Here is a 25931-nt window from a genome sequence, read left to right as displayed (position 1 = left end):
AAACTCCAGCTCCCCACGGAGGTCAGGCAAGGCTTCCACTGGACCTGCATCCCAGTGGGATTTCTCGTTCTGCCCAATCCTACTTCCTGCCCTCCTCTCCCTCACAGGTGATCCCAAGAGCACTCCTCAACAAATTCCCTGTTTACTGAACTCAGTCTCACAGTTTACTTCCTGGGGAGAATCAACTTACAAAATATAACGTGTCTTTGAAGGTATAGTTATTTTTACAAAGGAAAATTAAAACAAACACAGAATACCTGTGGACTATGTACAACAATAACAAACTATCAGGAAGTTCCAAGGGTTAACAGACAAAGGAGTCTTGGGGTTGGCTATACTTCCACTCTTGTTTTCATAAAGGCTATAATTTCACTTTTGTTTTTGATCTCTCATCATATAAACAAGTCTTCTGAAGTGACAAAATGCTGAAAGGGGCTATTTTGGTTATCACTAAGCAACAGAAAATATCCTCTAAGAATGAAAATGGATAAAAATAATATATGAGGTAATTTTTCTGGAATTCTGATCAAAAACTGAATTACATTTTAACTCAAATATTGAATTATGAAGCCAAATATGATGTGTTAAAGATTTCTATGGAAAATATCTTTAAAAATAAATCTTGCAAAGGAAATTAAGAAAATTTCCTTTACAAGAATATCCAGAAGAAGAAAATATCTAGGAATAAATTTAACTGAGAAGGTAAAAGACTTGTACACAGAAAGCTATAAAACACTGCTGAAAGAAATTAAAGGGGTCCTCAATAAACAGAAATACATCCTGTGTTTTTGGACTGGAAAACAATATTATTAAGATATCAATACCACCTAAGCAATAAACAGATACAATGTAACCCCCTATCAAAATTTCAATGGTCTTTTTTGTAGAAATGAAAAAGTTGATTCTTAAATTCACATAGAATTGCAAGTGACCTCAAATGGCCAAAACAGTGTTGAATAGAACAAAGACAGATTTCCTGATTTTAAAAAGTACTATAAAGGTACAATAGTCAAAACAGCATGGAACTGACATAAGGGTAAACATACAGGTCAGTGAAACAGAATTTCAAGTCTGGAAACAAACCCTTAAATTTATGGTCAGTTGATTCTGACAAAGGTGCCAAGAAAATTCAATGGGGAAGGAATCATCTTTTTAAGAAATGGTACCAGGACAACTGGATCAGTTCAGTTCATTTGCTCAGTCGTGTCCGACTCTTTGCGACCCAACGAATTGCAGCACACCAGGCCTCCCTGTCCATCACCATCTCCCGGGGTTCACCCAGACTCATGTCCATTGAGTCGGTGATGCCATCCAGCCATCTTATCCTCTGGCGTCCCCTTCTCCTCCTGCCCCCAATACCTCCCAGCATCACAGTCATTTCCAATGAATCAACTCTTTGCATGAGGTGGCCAAAGTATTGGAGTTTCAGCTTTAGCATCGGTCCTTCCAAAGAACACCCAGGACTCATCTCCTTTAGAATGGACTGATCGGATCTCCTTGCAGTCCAAGGGACTCTCAAGAGTCTTCTCCAACACCACAAAATTCAAAAGCATCAGTTCTTCGGTGCTCAGCTTTCTTCACAGTCCAACTCTCACATCCATACATGACCAAAGGAAAAACCATAGCCTTGACTAGATGGACCTTTGTTGGCAAAGTAATGTTTCTGCTTTTCAATATGCTATCTAGGTTGGTCATAACTTTCCTGCCAAGGAGTAAGCATCTTTTAATTTCATGGCTGCAGTCACCATCTGCAGTGATTTTGGAGCCCCCAAAAATAAAGTCTGACACTGTTTCCACTGTTTCCCCATCTATTTCCCATAAAGTGATGGGACCAGATGCCATGATCTTCGTTTTCTGAATGCTGAGTTTTAAGCCAACTTTTTCACTCCCCTCTTTCACTTTCATCAAGAGGCTTTTTAGTTCCTCTTCACTTTCTGCCATAAGGGTGGTATCATCTGCATATCTGAGGTTATTGATATTTCTCCCAGCAATCTTGATTCCAGCCTGTGCTTCATCCAGCCCAGCGTTTCTCATGATGTACTCTGCATATAAGTTAAATAAACAGGGTGACAATATACAGCCTTGACGTACTCCTTTTCCTATTTGGAACCAGTCTATTGTTCCATGTCCAGTTCTAACTGTTGCTTCCTGACCTGCATATAGGTTTCTCAAGAGGCAGGTCAGGTGGTCTGGTATTCCCATCTCTTTCAGAATTTTCCACAGTTTATTGTGATCCACACAGTCAAAGGCTTTGGCATAGTCAATAAAGCAGAAATAGATGTGTTTCTAGAACTCTCTTGCTTTTGTGATGATCCAGCGGATGTTGGCAATTTGATCTCTGGTTCCTCTGCCTTTTCTAAAACAAGCTTGAACATCTGGAAGTTCAAGGTTCACGTATTGCTGAAGCCTGGCTTGGAGAATTTTGAGCATTACTTTACTAGCGTGTGAGATGAGTGCAATTGTGCGGTAGTTTGAGCATTCTTTGGCATTGCCTTTCTTTGGGATTAGAATGAAAACTGACCATTTCTAGTCCTGTGGCCACTGCTGAGTTTTCCAAATTTGCTGGCATATTGAGTGCATCACTTTCACAGCATCATCTTCCAGGATTTGGAATAGCTCAACTGGAATTCCATCACCTCCACTAGCTTTGACTGGATAGCCACATGTAAAAGAAAAAAGTTGGATCCCGACCTCACACCAGACACAAAAATTAAGTCAAAATGGGTCAGAGGAATAAATTTAAGAGCCAAAACTATAAAACTTTAAAAGGAAACATAGAAGTAATTCTTTGTGACCTTGGGTTAGGCTAAGCGTTCTCAGATACAACACCAAAAGCATGAGGCATAAAATAAGTGATGAGGTCTCTGAAAAGGGCCTTGCTTCCAGAATCACAAAGCACTCTAACAGCTCCATAATAAGACAAAAAAATCCAACTAAAAATAAGCAAAAGATTTGAATAGACATTTCACCAAAAAAGACTATGAATGGCTAATAAGCACATGAGAAGATGCTCAACATCATGACTCACTAGGGAAATACAAAACCACAATGAGATACCACTTCATACTAAAATGGATATAATGAAAAGACAGACCATACCAAGTATTGATGAAGATGTGAAGAGCTAGATCTCTCATTGGTGAAGGAAATGCCAAATGGTACAGCCACCCTGGACATTATTTTGATAGTTTCTTACAAACTTAAACATATATTTACTATATGATCCAGCAATTCCATTCCCAGCTATCTACCCAAGAGGAATAAAGACATATTTCCAACACAAACACCAGAACGTTTATAGCAACACTATGAAAAATAACTAAAAAGTGGAGACAATCCAAAAGTCCATCAATTGAAGAATGTAATTGCTATAAATATATGGAATATCCATACAATAAATACTTTTCAGCAATAAAAAGGAACCACTGATACATGCTACATCACAGATGAACCTCACAAATATCATGCCAAGTGAAAGAAACTAGATGCAAAAGACAGCATTATTGAATCCTTCCATTTCTATGAAAAGTCCTGAAAAGGCAAATCTGTAACACATAAAGCAAATTAGTGGCTTGGGGCTGGATAGGAATAAGGGTTGTCTGAAAACAAGTATATTGCAGGGTGATGGACGCTCTACAACTGGATTGTGGCAATGGCTGCACAACTCTTAAAAGCCATTGGATATTGTGCACACAGGTAAGCTTTACAGTATGTCAATTATAACTAAATAACTAAATAAAGAGCTAAAAAACAAACCTGGAAGACAAGACTATGAGCATCATCTGAAAAAGAGGTGACACCTTATCTTTGACAAAGGAGGCAAGAATATACAATGGATTAAAGACAATCTCTTTAACAAGTGGTGCTGGGAAAACTGGTCAACCACTTGTAAAAGAATGAAACTAGAACACTTTCTAACACCATACACAAAAATAAACTCAAAATGGATTAAAGATCTCAACATAAGACCAGAAACTATAAAACTCCTAGAGGAGAACATAGGCAAAACACTCTCTGACATACATCACAGCAGGATCCTCTATGACCCACCTCCTAGAATATTGGAAATAAAAGCAAAAATAAACAAATGGGACCTAATTAAACTTAAAAGCTTCTGCACAACAAAGGAAACTATTAGCAAGGTGAAAAGGCAGCCTTCAGAATGGGAGAAAATAATAGCAAAGGAAGCAACTGACAACTAATCTCAAAAATATACAAGCAACTCCTACAGCTCAACTCCAGAAAAATAAATGACCCAATCAAAAAATGGGCCAAAGAACTAAATAGACATTTCTCCAAAGAAGACATACAGATGGCTAACAAACACATGAAAAGATGCTCAACATCACTCATTATCAGAGAAATGCAAATCAAAACCACTATGAGGTACCATTTCACGCCAGTCAGAATGGCTGCGATCCAAAAGTCTACAAGCAATAAATGCTGGAGAGGGTGTGGAGAAAAGGGAACCCTCTTACACTGTTGGTGGGAATGCAAACTAGTACAGCCACTATGGAGAACAGTGTGGAGATTCCTTAAAAAACTGGAAATAGGACTGCCTTATGATCCAGCAATCCCACTGCTGGGCATACACACTGAGGAAACCAGAAGGGAAAGAGACACGTGTACCCCAATGTTCATCGCAGCACTGTTTATAATAGCCAGGACATGGAAGCAACCTAGATGCCCATCAACAGATGAATGGATAAGAAAGCTGTGGTACATATACACAATGGAGTATTACTCAGCCATTAAAAAGAATACATTTGAATCAGTTCTAATGAGGTGGATGAAACTGGAGCCTATTATACAGAGTGAAGTAAGCCAGAAGGAAAAACACCAATACAGTATAATAACGTATATATATGGAATTTAGAAAGATGGTAACAATAACCCTGTGTACGAGACAGCAAAAGAGACACTGATATATAGAACAGTCTTATGGACTCTATGGGAGAGGGAGAGGGTGGGAAGATTTGGGAGAATGGCATTGAAACATGTAAAATATCATGTATGAAACGAGATGTCAGTCCAGGTTCGATGCACGATACTGGATGCTTGGGACTAGTGCACTGGGACGACCCAGAGGGATGGTATGGGGAGGGAGGAGGGAGGAGGGTTCAGGATGGGGAACACATGTATACCTGTGGTGGATTCATTTTGATATTTGGCAAAACTAATACAATTATGTAAAGTTTAAAAATAAAATAAAATTATATTGAGATATAACTTGCATATAAAAAAAATAAATAAAAGAGGTGAGAACAAAAGGTGATACTATGTTTCCAAAGACCAGAAGAGCCCAGAAGGGCTACAGATCTGGTCCAGACTGAAGACTACAGATTGGCTTCCCATCCTTTGCATTCCTACAAAGCAACTGCCCCCAGAAACAGGAGCAAATGTAAGCTATCTGTGATGGCCAATTTTATGTGTCAGCTGGACCAGCCTCATGGTGCTCAGATTAAACATTATTTTTGCACGTGTCTGGGAGGGTGTCTCTGAATGTGAGTAGCATTTGGGTCAGTGGACTCAGTCAAGTAGACTGCCCTCCCCACTGTGGGTGGGCATCCTCCAATCCACTGAGGCCTAACCAGGACAAAAGGCAGAGGGAGGAGGAATTCGGCCTCTTTTGCCTGCCAAATTGCTTGGTCTGGGACACTCATATCATCTTCTCCGATCTACCCTCATTGGCTTCCCAGGCCTGTGGACTTAAACTGAATTACATGACTGGCTTTCCCAGGCACCCTCATAATAAATGTCTCTATCTCCTATCAGTTCTGTTTTTCTAGAGAACCCTTACTAATTAATACACCATCCCTATACTATGTGAAGCCTAGTCCCAAGCATCATCAGGCACAATTCTAAAAACATGAAATACTCCCTGAAGACAGACATCTCAAAGCATCTTGGTTTTCATACATTCATAAATCACTTCAAGCACCCAGCTCCATGTTCACTGTGGGGCATTTGATCTGTATCTGACTCACAGGACTTTATAATTCACCAAGCATGACTATGTTGTATCTCTCTCTGTTAAAGCTGTCCCGTTATCACAGTCCCACAGCGTCATCAGATTCTCTCTCCAAACCTCTGGTGTCATACAAACCATATCTCTGCTTTCAGGCAGCATTACCCCCATCCATATGGAGGGACCAGTGAGCACACTCTTCATAAAAGTCAATGATTTACTTTGACATTCTATTTCAGTGTTTAATCACCATTACTGTGAGATGTCCATTCTGCTGATCCCAACCTTTTTTCCATTTGCCCTAGTTCCATGCCATCTGGAGTAGAAATAACCACCTCCCAGCTTCATGAAAAGGGGTAACCTTTGAAAAAGACCATGAACCATACCTCTTGAGATTCGTTTCCCTTCAATTTTTCCTTTTAGGTGCTATTTTCAACCCTTCCAGTCACCTCAGGTCCTTTATTTTGTTCTCCTGAATGCTCTAAAATTTCACACCCCATGAAGCATGACAACCAGGACTGGGCACCAAATTCTAAAGTAATGTCAAACATAGCAGAGACAGTCATTGCCAAATCCTTTAGAATCAGTTTGTTCCTAAAAACCAGCAAAGCAAACAAAAACCTAGGGAGAATGATGCTATGGTCTAATTAAAATTACCAAGAATGTGAGGGAATTCCTAGGTGTTTATAGACAAGGGAGAATGTACCAAAAGGGAGACTATATAGTGGAATGGTAACAGAGTATGGCTAAGTCTCCTGAAGAACAAAAAGGTTTCTAGGCTCTGACACAACCAACGGTCAAGATGCAAAAGAGTTGTGTTCCTTCTACCTGGCCTTAATGTAATTCTTGCTTCAAGGAACTACTGTTTCCTAGATGTTCCGTGTATTAAATCCAAGTCCTGTCTATTCACTTGTACAACAAATATGGGACGCAGACAATGAGTGCTGGAAGTTATCTATGAATGAAATGACTGAGTTCAACCTTTTCATTTTACCTATGATTCAACCTTTTCATTTTACCTATGAGGGCACTGAGGATTGGGTTCTGGGATGGAATGACTGACCAAAGTTATTCAGAGACAGAGCTGGGAGGCTGAGTGGGGATGAGCCAGTTGGCAGCTTGAGGGGGAAGGGGTTCCAGCTGTCCCTGCGAGAAATACCACCAATAGGTACAATCCTAGCCACAGTAATTCACAAAGAAAGAGAAATAAAAGGAAATCAATTGGAAAAGAAGTAAAACTGTTACTGTTTGCAGATGACATAATACTATATATAGAAAACCCTAAAGATGCTACCAGAAAACTACTAGAGCTCAACAATGAATCTGGTATTGTTGCAGAATACAAAATTAATATACAGGAATCTCTTGCATTCCTATACACAAACAACAAAAAATCAGAAAGACAGATTAAGGAAACTATCCCACTTAGTATCACAATATAAAGAAGAAAATACCTAGGAAAAAAATCTACCTAAGAAGGGAAAAGATCTGTACTCTGAAAACTATAAGACACTGATGAAAGAAATCAAAGATGACACAAACAGATGGCGAAAGACACCATGTTTTTGAATTGGAAGAACCAATATTGTAAAAATGACTATACTATCCAAAGCAATCTACAGATTCAATGCAATCCCTATTAAACTACACATGGTATTTTTTTAATTCATGTTGATGTATGGCAAAACCAATACAATATTGTAAAGTAAAAAAAAAAATAGTAAAAAAATAAATAAATACAAATGGTATTTTTTCACAGAACTAGAACAATAAATTTTACAGTTTGTATGGAAGCAAAAAAGACCCCAAGTAGCCAAAACAATCTTGAGAAAGAAAAATCTAGCTGAAGGAATCAGGCTCCCTGACCTCAGATTATATAATACAAAGCTACAGTCATCAAGACAGTATGACACAGGCACACACACAAAAAGAACTGTAGATCAATGAAACAGGGTAGAAAGCCCAGAGATAAACCCAGGCAAGTATTTTACATGTTCACATTCACAAAGTTAAAAATCTGAAGATACAATACTTACTGTGTTTTTTTGAGTTACCATATCCTGTAAAGAAAAGATAGGATCAATGTAGCTTTTTTCCAGAACAGTTAATTTCCATAAGCACTTTGTCCCCATGCCATCATATGAAACCCACTTTAGAGCAAGAGTTATTCATTTCAGACCTCCCCCCTCTACCCACTGTAAAAAGCTTCAAATAGAATGGAGCTCCAAGAAATATAAAATTCACGTTCTAAGGAAAACTTACCATGATTTGTTAGCTTTGAAACTCCTGGGGACATATATGGTTATAAGGAATTTCCAGTAGCAGTGGCCATACTTCTGTCCAGCTATTTTGAGATTCAAGTTCAGGGCTCTGAATGCCCTGCACCTTGCTTTCTCGGGGACAGCAACAAAGTGCACGGGTGGCCCACTGTGTCCTCGGGTCTGGAACCATTCGTGCCATTAATGTGAAGGCCACAGGTCACCCTCCCGCCCCCAGCCAGCCTTCCGACAGAAGAGGTGTTGCTGATAGATTCCTGACACCGCGCTATAGGTATTTTATTTACATATTTTCACTATAGGAATTTTCACACTCAAATTCAATGACAATCGTTTCAGTCAGTTAACTTAGCATAACGGTTATGCAGCCCTCAACTGTGTATCATTTATATGCTGCAAGCCATTTGCTGACAAAAGAAAACATAATTAAATAGCTGTCCTGTAAAATGTGTTTTATGTGTTCTGAGATTTCTATTTTCTAACAAGTGCAGATCACTTCTTCTGCCGTCAGATACAATGAGTACTCATTTCCATTTTAGGAAGTATTTTTCTGTATCATTAAAAATTAAAACTTATCTAGGTCATGGGACTTTCCAGAGGAGTTCACTAAGGCACAAAAGAGGAAAAAAAGGATTGAACTGGGGAAAATATGATACACTCAGATTTCATGTCATGTTTTTCATCAAAATACAGCTTCATATTAGCCACCCTTTCACATTTTCTAATTCTAAATATGGCTAAGCGTAACTACTTTAGTTAAAATCAGTAAAGAAAAGAAATCTAAATACCTAAAGTAATTTAGATTGGTTTATAGCCTTTTTGGAAATTATTTTACAATGTAAAGTATAACAACAGAAGTTTCCTCTTCGACTGTCACACGAATGACTCTTAAAATACAGTACTGTACTAGGATGCCAGAGGACATCCTGTGTCAGGCGTATGTGTTATATAACACATACAGGTCACACATCTGAGACAGGTAATATTTCTACTAGGAATAATTCCAAATTATTACAGAACCCACACACATCTGGTTAATATTTGACCTTAAGAAACACAAACAAAAATGTCCAATTTGCCATCACAAAACTGTGTCATTTATATACTAGTGATTTTTAATGCTATGGGAGCTGGACATTTAGGTCTGTGAAGGTTAAGGCTGAACCACTGGTTCTCACTCCTGGCTGCACATTTTGGGGGTTAAAAAATATCCCCTAGAGACTGACATAATTGGTCTTGGTGTGGCCTAGGTACTGGGACATTTATAAACTCCCCAAATGATTCTGAAGTGCAGTCAAGGTTGAGTAACACTGCTGTAAACAAACTAATCTTTTATTCCTGAAATGACTTAACATAGACCAGGATTTCCTGACTGATGTTAAGATGTTAAATAATATTATTGTTCAGTTGCTAAGTCGTGGCCGACTTTTCGTGATCCCATGGACTGTTGCCCACCAGGCTCCTTTGTCCTCCACTATCTCCTGAAGTTTGCTCAAATTCATGCCCATTGAGTTGGTAATGCTATTTAACCACCTAAACAATATTAGTATTAGCTAAATTTTGTAATAACTCACATTCAACCTTCAGATTTTACAAACAGGAACTTTTTTTTTTTTTTAAGAAAAAAAGTACCACTATTCTAAAAAGTTTGTATCAAATTTGCAAAAATACATTAAAAAACCTCTCAATAATTACTGAGTTACCCATGAACACACAAGTTTTCAGTTTTGCTTGGCTTTAAACTGGGGAGAAAATAACAGATTTTACATTGATTACATCTGTGATCCTAAAAGTTCCTACCCATTTTGGTAAATGTTAAACATTTTCCTATTGCCGTCCAAGTTGAAATTTTTAAAAATGTATAGGTTTGGATCAAATTGCCCAATATAGGATTCCAAAGGCTGTGTTTGCTTCAATGGAAACCATCAGGAGTTTTTGCCTTCACTTTCCTAATGAGCTTAGACACACTCAAATTGCCTGCAAACACACATCAATAGCACATATGCTCACACAATAGCCAGGAAGTTATCTGCATGAGCTAGAATTTGGGGTGGGGAGGAAGGAATTGCACAAGCAAATCTTTATTGTTTTTCTCCAACCTCATCTGCTACATGTTCATTTCAACTGAGCACACAGTATTCACAGTACTGCTTTCCCAAATGAAGTATTTATAATCAGGTGAACAATACTCTTTACCTTCAAAGAAAGAGCAGTGTCAGCATCGGTGTCATGGTACAGGATCACGTTATTGGCCATGTCGAAGCTTTCACGGACTCCAAGATGGTAGAAGAGTGAAGGCTGTCTGGAGACATCGCTCATGTCCACCACAGCAACATCTGCAATGAACAAGGAGACAAGGTCGGCAGAGAGAGAGGTGATCTATTTTCTATTTCCTGATGATCACCAATGGTGAGCTGTTGCAATCTGTATTCTACCATTAGTCCAAAATAAGGAATGATTTGATTAAAATTATCACCATGAACTGTGGAGGAAAAGCAACAGGAATAAACACCCAAAACTGAAACTCTCTTCCTTATTCAAAGTGCTGAAAATATAGTATCACTTAAAAACTGCTGGTGAATTTATTTTAAATGTTATTTCTATTAGGAAATGTATCACATTCAAAGAATATATTTAGCTTATATACAAAGTATTAAGTGTAATGAAATGAAAAACCACGCAACTGGTATGCAGCCCAAGACACAAAGCGTTATCTGTACTGTCAGAGCTCCATGTGCCTCCCCTAATCACATCTCTCCCTCCTGCCTGGAGAATGTCTCTATCCTGACTGCTGTACTTTTCAGTTCTCTGCATATACCTGTATATGCATATTATATATAATTATAGTTATGAATTCCTAAACAGTATATTGCTTAATTTTTGCATGTTTTTGAACTTTATATAGTATTATTACACCATATGTATTCTTTGACTTGCTGGATTTTGGTGTAAAACAACCAAGCTATATGTCTAGCTCTAAGTTTACACATTTTCACTTTAGCATCTATGATAACTAGATGGCAATCTCACTATCCACCCTGTCTACAGACATTTTATTCAATGATTCTTTTCCTATTTCCAACTGTTGTAATGACCATTCCTGCACCATGCTTCTAGTTCCCATGTTACTATCAACTAGATGACACAGATCACATGCCCCTCGAGTTGTGAACTAGAAAGACTTCAATCAAAACAGAGGAGCAACACAGCACATCAGTAAAGAGTAAACTCTTTGGCAGAAATCAACACAATTTTGTAAAGCAATTATCCTTCAATTAAAAAACAAATTTAAAAATTTTTTAAAAAGAGTAAAATTTGCCTAGCAGCATTGGTCACCATTTCAAACCTAGTCATTTTCTAGACAGTATCAAGAGCTCCAAGTTCGACTCGACTTCCCCACTCTGTGCAGCAGAAACCTGGAGAAATAATGTCCAAACTTAGGCTTGTGCCGCTGTGACTCACAGGAAGTCAATGCAAATCCCAATGAAACAGAACAGAGGTGAGGTGAGCAGGGGCATGAAGAAAAGAAAAGGCAGAGAGAAGCCGCCTCAGCGCCAGGTACCCCTGGCTTTGGGAGATCTGAGATCGAGCATCGGTAAGCCTCGGGTGGGCCTTTTATTCTCTAAATTATGGGTTGCCTGCTATATAAATGCCAGGCATTGTGTTTGGTGCTAGGGACAGAAGTGTGAACAAGGCATAATTCCTCTCCTCAAAACCATGTTTAATACAACAGGGGTGACAGGAAGGAAGCAGTGATTAGAATCAGGGTAAGGAAGGCTATGGCAGCCCACTCCAGTACTCTTGCCTGGAAAATCCTATGGACGGAGAAGCCTGGAAGGCTGCAGTCCATGGAGTCGCTGAGGGTCGGACACAACTGAGTGACTTCACTTTCACTTTTCACTTTCATGCATTGGAGAAGGAAATGGCAACCCACTCCAGTGTTCTTGCCTGGAGAATCCCAGGGATGGCGGAGCCTGGTGGGCTGCTGTCTATGGGGTCACACAGAGTTGGACACGACTGAAGTGACTTGGCAAGGGCAAGGACAAGGAAGGCTAAAGTGAGGGGAACAGTGACACCCCTGGGGGACTGAACCCACACTCAGGTGGAGGGTGGTCAGGGAAGGCTGAAAGGATGCATGCTGTCTGGGACCTGAAGGTACAGAAGAGGCAGGCAAATTGGGATGAGGATGTGGGGATGGAAAGGGAAGGAAAAAGTGTCATAGGAAGAGAAGCTAGCAAGTGCAAAGGTCAGAGGTCAGGTGGGATACAGATGTTGGGGCCACTACAAATCATTTCATGGGCCCAGAACACCTTGAGAAGAGGAACTTGGAAAGGTTAGTAGGTGTCAGGCAGGGTCTGAAGGGCATGTTAAAGAGGGCTGGACACTAGCTTGAGACAATGGGAAGCCTACAGTAGGGTGTTTTTGTTTATTATGGAAAATTACAAATATGTGTGTGTGTGTAAAAGTTCAGAATAGCGTAATGAAACCCCTGTACCCCTCACCACCCTTAACAATTATCAATACAGCCACCCTTATTTCATCTCAACTGCCATCCACACTGGAGAAGGCAATGGCAACATCCAGTACTCTTGCCTGGAAAATCCCATGGACGGAGGAGCCTGGTAGGCTGCAGTCCATGAGGTCACTAAGAGTCGGACACGACTGAGCGACTTCACTTTCACTTTTCACTTTCATGCATTGGAGAAGGAAATGTCAACCCACTCCAGTGTTCTTGCCTGGAGAATCCCAGGGACGGGGGAGCCTGGTGGACTGCCGTCTCTGGGGTTGCACAGAGTCGGACACGACTGAAGCGACTTAGCAGCAGCAGCGGCAGCCATCCACACCACCCCTTTCAGATTATTTTGAAGCAAATCCCTCATAGCATATAATTTCATCCCCAAGCACTTCAAAGTCTCGTTATTTTTTTAAAATATCATGAAGGGCTTAAACACAGGACTATCATATCTAAATTCACCCTTTAGAGGTTCCTGCTCAAGAAAGGACAAATGCATATGCTAAGGAAACACTTTTACAACCCAGCCTGGTTAATTTATCTCAAATGGATGTCTGCTCCCAACAGACATCTGCTCAGAGTCAAAAACCACACTGCAGTGGAATTAACTAGGCATTTTGCCTATATGATTTTTCCCTGGACTCTATTACCTATTCAAACAAAAAAGAATGTGTTTCCCAGTGATGTTATTAAGAAGTGACAACACAGATGCTAATTCTAAGACCATGGGAAGTTCTGCAATTAAAGGAAAGGAAGCAAATGGGAGTGGGAAGGGGCAGAGCAGAGCTGAATGAAGGACATCAGCTCCAAATAGTGCAGGCCATTTTCATAGGAATCCTGCAACTTGGTACAGCAGCTTGTTGCTAAGCAGATTAAACTTGAATCTGGTGACATGAGTTCCTCTCTCTTCTTTGAGAGGAACAGGCCCTGTCAATGTTCTGTGCTGAGACCTGCACACTGGCCTCACCATCTCCACTAAGGAGCTTGTCTGGGGCTCCACCAAGGGTTGAAATGGAGTCTTTTCTCAGTGCCTCGTTAAAACAGGGCAGAATGAAGCACAATGGCTACTGCATGACTCAGGAGGGGAACACAGGACACGGGACACACTCCAGGACGGCAGGACAGCATGAGACTCTGTCATGCTACTGCAGAAAGGAAATCCTTTTCAAGAGGCATGGTTCAGCAAAGCTTTTACATAGTGAACTACTAAGGAAAAAAGGGTAGAAACAAAGACATGCTTGATGGAAAATGAACAAGACAGTTTCGTGTCATCCTTTGCAACGACACTCTAAGCATTTCCCGATCCCAGAAGTAAGCAAGGGCTGCCATACCTGTGCACCCTGTATAAAGGGGATTATGACCAGCAAACATTGGGGTAATAGGCAGCAAGCACCCAAACTAAATGCAGCCCCTCGACTCTGGAGAAGAAGGTGGAGTAGCAGCAGTTGAGCTCACCTCCTCTCATGAAAATACCAAAATCACAACTAATTGCTGAACAAGCATCAGTGAAAAAGACTGGAGCCTACCAAAAAACATTTTTTTTTTAAATTCAAAGACAAAGAAGCAGCTACAATGAGATGGTAGGAAGGCTACTTTCACTACAATCAAATCCCATTCCCACCAGATGAGCGACCCACAAACTTGAAAGAAATCATATTGCAGAATTTCTCCTGTTCGTTTGAGAGTCCCAAGTCCCACATCAGCTCCCTAACCTGAGGTTCTGGCACTGGAAGGAGGAACCCCCAGAGCATATGACTCTGAAGGCCAGCAGGGTTTGAGTGCAGGCACTCCACAGGACGGGGGAAACAGACTCCACTTTTGGAGGACACACAAGGTTTCCTACATATTGGGACCCAGGGCAAAGCCTTGGAGGGTCTTCTGAGGAGACTGGTGGGGGGTGAGGGCAGGGGCAAGGACACTGATGGCAGAGGCCCCAGAGAACACTGACCAGTGTGAGCTCTCCTGGAGGTCAGCATTTTGGCAACAAGACCTGGCCTACCCAATAGCCTACAAGCCCCAGTGCTGGAATGCCTCAGGAATGCCTGCAGGTATCCAACCAGCAGGATAGGAACACAGCCCTCCTACTCCTCTCCCCCCAGTAGCAGACAGGGAGCCTAAAGCCATTCTGAGCTCAGAGCCACCCCTAAACACACAACTTGACATGGCCCTGCCCACCAGAGGAACAAGACCCAGCTCCGCCCACCAGTGGGAAGGCACCAGGCCCTCCTACCAGGAAGGATGCACAAGTCTCAGGATCCACCTCACCCACCAGAGGGCAGACACCAGAAGGAAGAGGAGCTACAATCCTCCAGCCTGCAGAAAGGAGACCCCAGAAAGTCAGACAAAACGTGGTGGCAGAGAAATGTGTTCCAGGTGAAAGAACAAGATAAAAACCCACAAGAGCAACTAAATAAAGTGGAGATAGGCAACCTATCCGAAAAAGAATTTAGATTAATGATACTAAAGATGATCCAAGATCTCAGAAAAGAATGGAGGCACAGACTGAGAAGTTAACAAGAGATGTTTAATAAAGAGCTAGAAGATTTCAAGAACAGAGATGAACAATGCAATAACTGGAATGAAAAACACACTAGAAGGAATCAACAGCAAAATAACTGAGGCAGAAGAATGAATAAGTGAGCTAAAAGACAGAATGGTAGAAATCACTGCCACAGAACAGAACAAAGAAAAAATAATGGGAAAAAATGAGGACAGTCTCAGAGACCTTTGGAACAATATTAACTGCACTACCATTTACATCATAGGAATCCCAGAAAGGGAAAAGATAGAGAAAGGGCCTGAGAAAATATTTAAGGAGATTATAGCCAAAAATGAAAAGGAACATGAAAAAGGAAACACTCAAGTCCAACAAGTGTTGGGAGTCCCATACAAGACAAACCCAAGGAGGAACTCAGCAAGACACATAGTAGTCGAACTGACAAAAATTAAAGACAAAGAAAAAATATTAAAAGCAACAAATAACATGCAAGGGAATTCCCAAGAGGTTATCAGCTGATTTTTCAGCAGAAAATCTGTAGGCCAGAAGGGAGCGACAAGATCTATTTAAAGTAATGAAAGGGAAAAATCTATAACCAAGAATACCCAGCAAGGCTCTCATTCAGATTCAATGGAGATACCAAAAATTTTACAGACAAGCAAAAGCTAAGAGAATTCAGCACCACCAAACTAGCTTTACAATAAAACCTAAAAGAACTTCTCTAGGTGGAAAGGAAAAGGCCATGGTGAGAATCAAGAAAATTATGAACGGGAAAGCTCACCAGTAAATGCAAACATAAAGTAAAGGTAGAAAATCATTCACACACTAATATGACATCAAAACCAGCAACCATGAGAAGACAGAGTACAAATGCAGGATCTCGGAATGCACTGGAAATTAAAAGACCAGCAACTTAAAACAATCTTGTATATATATAGACTGGTCTATCAAAACCTCATGGGAAGCACAAACCAAAAATCTACAATAGATACACACAGAAGGTAAAGCAACCCAAACAACATTCAAGACAGATACCACATCACAAGAGAGTAGAAGAGGGAAGGAAGAAAAAAAGACCTTCAAAAACAAATCCAAAACAATTAACAAAATGGCAATAAGAACATTCATAGTGATAATTACCTTAAATGTAAATGGACTAAATGCTCCAACCAAAAGTCAAAGACTGGCTAAATGGATAAAAAGAAAAAAACCAAATAAGACCTGTATATATGCTGTCTATAAGAGACCCACTTCAGATCTAGGGACATACACAGACTGAAAATGAGGGGTTCAAAAAAGGTATTCCATGCAAATTGAAATCAAAAGAAAGCTCAAGTAGCAATACTCATATCAGACAAAATAGACTTTAAAATAAGGAATGCTGGACTTGCCTGGTGGTCCACTGGCTAAGCATCCTCCTGCCAACGCAGGGGACTTGGGTTTGATTCCTGGTCTGAGAACTAAGATTCCACATGTCATGGGGCAACTCAGCCCATGTGCCACAACTGAGAGCAGCTGCCCCTCGCTGCAACTGGAGAAAGCCCACACACAGCAAAAAAGAGCCAGGCGCACTGCAATGAGGACCCAGTGCTGCCAAAAATAAAATAAATAAAAAATTTTAAAAAGAGGCAATAAGCCTATTAGAATGGATCAAGTTAAAATTTAAAAAAATTAAGAATGTTATAAGAGACAAAAACACTGCATAATGATCAAGGGATCAATCAAAAAAAGAAGATATAACAATTGTAAATATATATGCACCCGATATACGAACACTTCAATAAATAAGACAAATGCTAACAGCCATAAAAGGAGAAATCAACAGTAACAAAATAACAGTGGTGGACTTTAACACCCCACTTTCATCAATGGAGAGATCATCCAGACGGAATATCAATAAGGAAACACGGGCCTTAGGTGACATATTAGGCTAAATGGACTTGATATTTGCACAGCATTTCATCTGAAAGCAACAGAATACACTTTCTTCTCAAGTGCACACAGAACATTTTGCAGGATAGATCACATATTGGGCCACAAATCAAGCTTCCATGAATTTAAGAAAACTGAAATCATATCAAGCATCTTTTCTGACCACAATGCTGTGAAATTAGAAATCAATTACAGGAAAAAAACTGTAAAAAAAAATAAAAATAAAAAAATAAACCACAACACGTGGAGGCTAAACAATATGCTACTAAACAACCAATGGATCACTGAAGAAATCAAAGAGGAATTCAAAAAGTAGATAGAGACAAATGACAACAAAAACACGATGGTCCAAAGCCTTTGGAATGCAACAAAAGCAGATCTAAGAAGGAAGTTTTTTAAAAAAATTATTTTAATTGCAGGATAATTACTTTACACATTGTGGTGGTTTTTGCCATACATCAACATGAATCAGCCATGGGTGCACATGTGTCCCCCCATCCTGAACCCCCCTCCCACCTCCCTCCCAACCCCATCCCTCTGGGTTCAGCGCACCAGCTTTGAGTGCCCTGCTTCATGCATCAAACTCGCACTGGTCACCTACTTTACATATGGTAATATACATGTTTCAAAGCTATTCTCTCAAATCATCCCACCCTGGCCTTCTCCCACAGAGTCCAAAAGTCTGTTCTTAACATCTGTGTCTCTTTTATAGCAATATCATCTTATATTAGGAAACCAGAAAAATCTCAAATAAACAACCTAACCTTACACCTAAAGCAACACCTAAAGCACCTAAAGAACAAACAAACCCCAATAAAGTAGAAGGACAGAAATAATAAAGATCAGAACAGAGATAAATGAAAAACAGATACAGAAAACAATAGAAAAGATGAATGACATCAAGAGCCGGCTCTTTGAGAAGATGAAATTGATAAAACTTTAGCCAGACTCATCAAGAAAAAAAGGGGGAGGGCTCAAATCAGTAAAATTAGAAATGAAGGGACTTCCTTGGTGTTCCAGCGATTAAGAATCCACCTTGCAATGCAGGGGACGCAGGGTCAATCCTTGGTCAGGGAACTAAGATCTCACAGGCTGCAGAGTGACTAAGCCCACACACCAGAATGACTGAGCCCACATGCTCTGGAGCCTGTATACCACAACTAGAGAGCCCATGCACTGCAACTAAGACTTGATGCAGCCAAATAAATAAATATTAAAAATAAAATTAATTAATTAAAAAAGAAATGAAAAAGGAGAAGTTACAAGTGACACCACAGAAATACAAAGGATCATAAGAGACTACTACAAACAATTACATGTCAACAAAATGACAAATCTAGAAGAAATGCACAGATTCTTAGAAAGATACAATATTCTAAGACTGAACAAGAAAGAAATGGAAAATATTAACAGACCAATCACAAGCACTGAAATTGAAATAGTGATGAAAAAACTTGCCAACAAACAAAAGTCCAGGATCACATGGCTTCACACGCAAATTCTATCAAACATTTAGAGAAAAGTTAACACTATCCTTCTCAAACTCTTCCAAAAAATTGCAGATGGGAAAACTCCCAAACTTATTCTACGAGGCCACCATCACCCTGATACCAAAATCCAGACAAAGATAACACAAGAAAAGAAAGTTACAGGCCTATATCACTGACAAACACAGACACAAAAATCCTCAACAAAATACTAGCAAATCAAATCCAAAAATACATTGAAAGGATCATACAATGTGACCAAGGGGGCTTTATCTCAGGGGATTATCTGAGATAAAGGATTTATCTGCAAAGATTCTTCAATACGCATAAATCAATCAGTGTGATACACCACATATTAACAAACTGAAGAATAAAAACCATATGATCTCTTTAGATACATAAAAAGATTCTGACAAAATTTATTACCCATTTATGACAAAAACTCTCCAGAAAGTGGGCATAGAAGGAACTTACCTCAACATAATAAAGGTCACATATGACAAACCCACTGCTAACATCATTCTCAATAGTGAAAAACTGAAAACATTCCCTCTAAGATCAGGAACAAGACAAAGATGTTCACTGTTGCCACTTTTCTTCAACACAGTTTTGGAAGTCCTAGTCACGGAAATCAGAGAAGAAATAAAAGGAATCCAAATTGGTTGGGGGAAGCAAAACTGTCACTGTTTGCAGATGCCATGATACTACACACAGAAAATCCTCAAGATGGTACCAGAAAACAACTAGAGCTCATCAATGAATTCAATAAGTTTGCAGGATACAAAATCAATACACAGAAATCTCTTGTATTTCCAGACACTAACCACAAAAGATCAGAAAGAGAAATTAAGACAACAATCCCACTTACCATCACATCAAAAAGAGTAAAATATCTAGGAATAAACCTACCAAAGGAGACAAAAGACCTGTACTCTAAAAACTCTAAAGATGCTGATGAAAGAAACCAAAGATGACACAAACAGATGTAAAGATATATTATGTTGATTGGAAGAATCAATATCGTCAAAATAACTATACTGTCTGAGGCAATGTACAGATTCAGTGCAATCCCTCTCAAATTACCAATGGCATTTTTCACAAAGCTAGAACCAAAAAGTTTTCTAATTTGTATGGAAACACTAAAGACCCCAAATAGCCAAAGCAATCCTCAGAAACAAAAACAGAGTGGAGGAATCAGACTCCCTGACTTCAGACTATACTACAAAGCTACAATCATCAAAACAGTATGGTACTGGCACAAAAACAGAAATATAGATCAATGGAATAGGATAGAAAACCCAGAAATAAACCCAAGCACCTATGGTCAATTAACCTATGACAAAAGAGGCAAGAAATACAATGCAGAAAAGACAGGCTCTTCAATAAATGGTGCTGGGGAAATTGGACAGCTACATGTGAAAGAATGAAATTAGAACATTCTCTAACACCATACACAAAAATAAACTAAAAATGGATCAAAGACCTAAATGTAAGGCCAGATATTATAAAACTCTTAGAGAAAAACACAGGCAGAACACACTTTGACATAAATTGCAGCAATTTTTTTTTGATCCACCTCCCAGAATAATGAAAATAAAAACAAAAATAAACAAATGGGGCTTAATTAAACTTTAAAGCTCCTGCACAGCAAAAGTGAAAGTGAAAGTGAAGCTGCTCAGTCATGTCCGATTCTTTGTGACCCCTTGGACCACCAGGCTCCTCTGTCCATGGGATTTTCCAGGCAAGAATACTGGAGTGGGTTGCCATTTCCTTCTCCAGGAGACCTTCCCAACCCAGGGATTGAACCCGGATCTCCCACATTGTAGGCTGACGCTTTACCATCTGAGCCACCAGGGAAGTCAAAGGAAATAATAAACACAACAAAAAGACAACCCACAGAATGAGAGAAAATATTTGCAAACAAAGTGACTAGCTCGTGTAGTTCTATGTCAAAAACATAAACCCCCCCCAAAAAAAATGGACAGAAGATCTAAATAGACATTTCTCCAAAGAAGACATACAGATGGCCAAAAAGCACATGAAAAGATGCTCAACATAACTAATCAGAGAAATGCAAATCGAAACTACAATGAGATATTTCTCACTGGTCAGAAAGGCCATCATCGGAAAAAAATCTACAAACACTAAATGCTGGAGAGTGTGTAGAGAAAAGGGAACCCTCTTACACCCCCACTGTTGGTGGGGATGTAAACTGGTACAGCTACTATGGAGAACAGTATGGAAGTTTCTTAAAATACTAAAAATAGAACTACTATATATGACCCAGCAATCCCACTCCTGGGCATATATCCAGAGAAAACCATAATTCAAAAAGATACATGCACACCAATGTTTACTGCAGCATTATTTACAATAGTCAAGCCATGAAAGCAATCTAAATGTCCATTGACAGACTAATGGATAAAGATGATGCGGTACATATGTATAACAGAATATTACCTGGCCATAAAAAAGAACAAAGTAATGTCATTTGAAGCAACATGGATGGATCTAGAGATGATCATACTAAGTGAACTAAGTCAGACAAAGACAAATATCATATGTTATTACTCACTTGTGGAATCTAATTTTAAAAAAATGATACAAGTGAATTTATTTACAAAACAGAGAGAGACTTACAGATATTGAAAATAATCATAGTTACCAAAGGGGAAACTCTGGTGAGAGAGATGAGATAAATCAGAAGCTTGGGATTAACATACACACACCACTATATATGACAGATATCCAGCAAAGACGACTGTACAGCACAGGGAACTCTACTCAATATTCTCTGAGGACATATGAGAAAAGAATCAGAAAAAGAATGGATAATTGAATCACTTTGCTGTACAACTGAACCTAACACAACATTGTACATCAACTATACTTGAATAAAAAAATTTTTTTAAAAAAAGGACAGATTGATACTGCCACTGACAAAAAAATTCCAAGTAACTCATGTTCAATTGGAAAAACACCTCAAACCCAAAGGTGACATTTGCCTGACATTTTTCAGTTGGCCCAATTGAGTTAGTTTACTTGGAAAAGTTCTACCACAATATTTGACCAGTTTATTTTTAGAACTTTTAAGACACTAAGTTAGCAGATTTATAAATGACAAATAGGATAAAACATCAGATTGGAATTCTTTATTATGTATGCAGAATTGAGTTTTTTCCCCTAAAATATGTTAGTCGCTCAGTCATGTCCAACTCTTTGCAATCCCATGGGCTGTGCAGCCTGCCAGGCTCTTCCATCCATGGGATTTTCCAGGCAAGAATACTGGAGTGGGTTGCCATTTCCAAGAGACTATAAATTACCTAAAAACTTTAATCATCACAGTGGTCACTTGCTTTGCTATTTACAAAACACTGTCACAGACATCTGTGTTGAATTTCAGAACTAGCCCATGAGGCAGGCTTGGTAACTGACTCTACTTTGTAGGTGGGAAAATGAGGCAGAGAGAGTAACAGAATCACCCAAGGTCACACAGCAAGGGCACAGCACTCGGGGCTCGAAACAAGCCAAATCTTGTGCTCTCCAGGGCCCAGATGAGGCTTTCAACTTCCTAGACTCACTTTCTGAAACTGAGTCACTGGGGAGGAGGGGCAAAACAGCTTATCAATCTTAGGCAAACAGTTTAGATAGCAGCACCGACTCAACGGACATGAATCTGAGCAAACTCCAGGAGATAGTGAAGGACAGGGAAGCCTAATGTACCACAGTCCATGGGGTTGCAAAGCGTCAGACATGACTTAGTAACTGAATAACAACAAAAAGCAAACAGATCACAGAAAAAGGTCAAATTCAGATTTTCATTGACAAATGCACCCTATGCTCCAATTACCTTTAGTTCCCCTGATGCAGACCAATCTCAGAGGAAAAGCCTAGACAGAATAAATCTTCCTCTTTGATCATGGAACACACACACACACACACACACACACAACCTCTATACATCTTGGCTTAATAAACTTTAAGAAGTGATACCCCATCAGGGACTTCAAACAGCCAAGGCTCCCATTAAAACCTACTCTTAGCAGGAAAGTGTCTGAATTTAAAAGCAAAGTGCCCTTGCAACAATTTAAGAATCAATTTTAATGATCTCATTACATGTTTACATGAAATAAGAAAATGAATGATGTAGAGGATTTTAGTTTGCTAAAAACTTTTGAATATTATTTCAGTGAAATGCCTTAAAAGGAATAAGTAAAACTATAAATTTTCTACTGTGGTTTAAAAGTATCTGATTTTCAAAGCAAAGTATTAGTCATTACAATGATAAGATGGCAAATGATTTACCATATAGTAAGATTGTACTGGCTCATGCCAGGCTTTAAATACATTCTAGGTAATCTATAAGCTTGTCTCCCAGCAGAAAATAGGATATGATGAATATTCAAGTTAAGGTTGGCTGTGCCAAAATGAAAACAACGAGATTTCAGAATAATATTTCTGCCAAAGACATTAAAAAAAATCTGATCGGATGTATGGCAACACTGGTCATCTAAAAACTACCTAAGAAACAACAGAGCCCATATTCACTGGACAGGAGGCACCTCCACTAATCCCAACCGGAATTTAGACCTAATTCTATCCACTGCTGCTCAATACCAACATATCTGAGGGCAGGTCAATGGAAAGAATGTTGTGAAGTGTCATTAAAATCCAATTTTCCCATCTCTTAAGGAGGAGACAGCCTACCAGTTCAGGGTCAGGAAGTCAACAAATCCTAACCAAGTGCCACGTGGGATGGAGTATTAAGTTTCAACTGGGAGTGTGGGGTGGGAAAGAGGGGGGACGTCCATAACCTATATCTGGTCCCCTGTATTTTGCCTTCTAGTATCTTTTTTGGTAAGAATGACCAAAAAAAATAAGTCATTTTTATATTTTATAGGTATGATTGAGATATGTCCATTTACCAGTTTTTTCCAAAGAAAGATGCCATATATAAGCAAACTATGCTTACTCACAGAGGTGAATGGAGTCATTGGGCTGAAGTTCAGACCACTTGCAGTGAAATATTTATAATATCAAGTGTAGCATGAATTACGGAGAAGGCAATGGTACCCCACTCCAGTACTCTTGCCTGGAAAATCCGATGGACGGAGGAGCCTGGTAGGCTGCAGTCCATGGGGTCGAGAAAAGTTGGACATGACTGAGCGACTTCACTTTCGCTTTTCACTTTCATGCATTGGAGAAGGAAATGGCAACCCACTCCAGTGTTCTTGCCTGGAGAATCCCAGAGACGGGGGAGCCTGATGGGCTGCCGTCTATGGGGTTGCACAGAGTCAGACACGACTGAAGCGACTTAGCAGCAGCAGCAGCATGAATTAAGCAACGCATATGTTGCTCTTCCAACTAACAAGGCAAAAAAAAAAATGTGCAGCTTTATACTGTAAGCTAGGGTGCATTCATCACTTCAGATGGTAACAATATCCTATGATCTCACACTTCACAGTTTTGACTTTGGGTTCCCTTTGAAAACACTACCTCATACTCTCATTTTTAGCAGCTTCCTTCAACTCTTTTATAAGGGAATCTACTTTGACATGACTTTCTTTGGCAGATTTTTTGGCAACCTATTTCTTAAAACCTTTTCTGACCAGCAGCTAGTGGCCTCATCGTCTAAAAGGTCTGTGTCACACATTATCTTCAAGATGTGGGCAGTTTTAGAGATGAGCTGCTACCGCACCCTGGAAACTGCCAAGAGGGTACTGCTGAGCTTTTCTGTTAAGAGTGGCAAAATTGCAGGAATTTCCTTAATTTGTTCTCTAATCACCTCCTTAAAATGACCACCAGTCAACACAAGAGGACCCTTGACTTCTACATCAACTTCAACCATAATACCCTCTTTATTTTTAACAAAATCAACTGCTCCTTCAAGGTCATCGCTAGGTGCCAGGACTTTTGCTGATTTGTCCCCCCATTCTGTGTTCTAAGCTTCCCAAGTGGTGGTCCACCACCACAGTCTGTGGAGGGCAACTGAGTTCATTTCATGGTGGTGATGGTGACTTACTGCTAGATATGGGGCCATTTTCTTTCTTTTAATCCCTTCTAATTTCCTTTTTTCCATGTACCAATTTCCTTTTTCTTAGGTGGTTCTCTGAAAAGAAATACGCAGAGCTTATGATTCTCATCAAGCATGCCTTACTAGCCAGAAGCTTTACAAAAATTACTTAGCAAGGACAAGTATTTTGGAAGCGAGATTTTTATTCTCAGGACAGAGAACACATTTTTTTTAATGAACCTATCCAATAAGTCTTGAAACTTTGGCCTTGTGAGATCCAACTGACAATCCAACAGTCATTCTAAACATCCAGATGGACTTTTCTTCTAGCTCACAACTAATGTATTTGGAGGGATACACTGAAGGCCAATCAAGCACCTTTATCATGTAAACCATTTCATTTTGTTTCATTTATTCTACTTCTCTGGCACCCCCCATACTGCAACCTTTAGTCACACAGAGTATCAGGTATGGACAGAACTGGTCTGATAAAATGCAATTGGCACTGAGGCTATTTTTACTTATTGGTAAAGCTTGCTTGGATGCAGACATGTTTTATCATATTCTGGTTACTACTGCTGCATGAAAAAAATCATCTCAAAATTTAATGGTACAAGTCTGAGTTGTGGCTCCAAGTAAGATGGAATAAATATATTCCACTCTGTCTCTCCACGAATGCAGCTACAAAAACTAGACAGAGTGGATGGAATAGCTATTTCAGGAGTGTGACGAGTAAGTGGAGCAGGCAGACTGGAGATGACGACCAGGTTTCTGAGTGCCACCACGTCAACAGCAAGTTCCCCTGGTTTCCCCCAGCCTGGCCTAAAGGCAGCATGAATCCAGAACTGGGTGCTAAATGCAGACACAAATAGCACCAGGAGAAACCATCTTAAAAAAAAAAAAAAAAAAAGGCAGGAAAGGAGGCTCCTAATGCTCAGAGTGAGGGAAATTCTCTACTGTTTCCTTTGTCCCCCTGTAGCCCCAGGCCCCCTGCAATCCTGCAGTGGTGATAGCAGAGACAGTCAGTGGCAAAGGGGGCCTTCTGGTGTCGGGAACTGAGAGAGGGCAATAATGTGCTCTAACTGAAGGAGCTATGGTCCCAAGGGAAGTGGTAGTTGTGACTCTTCATTGGTTTTTTCTCCTCCTGAACTCCTGGCCCCAGACATGGGCCCAGGTGTAGGAAGTGCGAGGCTGAGTGGAGTAACTGGCCACAGGACTGAAAAGGGGAGCCTCAGTAAACCAGAG

The 25931-nt window shown here is 39.8% G+C and overlaps 1 protein-coding gene across 1 annotated transcript in view; it reads right to left on the bottom strand.

Annotated features, from left to right (window-relative positions):
- The window catches only part of MAP3K15 (mitogen-activated protein kinase kinase kinase 15), a 145113-nt gene that overhangs the window by 104686 nt on the left and 14496 nt on the right, over nucleotides 1-25931 (bottom strand). The window contains exons 2-3 of the mRNA XM_010822151.4: nucleotides 10441-10580; nucleotides 8005-8028 (exon numbers count right to left, since the gene is read on the bottom strand). Coding sequence (XP_010820453.2) covers nucleotides 8005-8028; nucleotides 10441-10580 — 164 coding nt within the window. The remainder of the gene's footprint in view (nucleotides 1-8004; nucleotides 8029-10440; nucleotides 10581-25931) is intronic.

This window comes from Bos taurus, chromosome X, assembly GCF_002263795.3.
Source record: "Bos taurus isolate L1 Dominette 01449 registration number 42190680 breed Hereford chromosome X, ARS-UCD2.0, whole genome shotgun sequence".
In the NCBI taxonomy this organism is placed as follows: domain Eukaryota; kingdom Metazoa; phylum Chordata; class Mammalia; order Artiodactyla; family Bovidae; genus Bos; species Bos taurus.
This window is presented reverse-complemented; position numbering and strand designations above follow the sequence as displayed.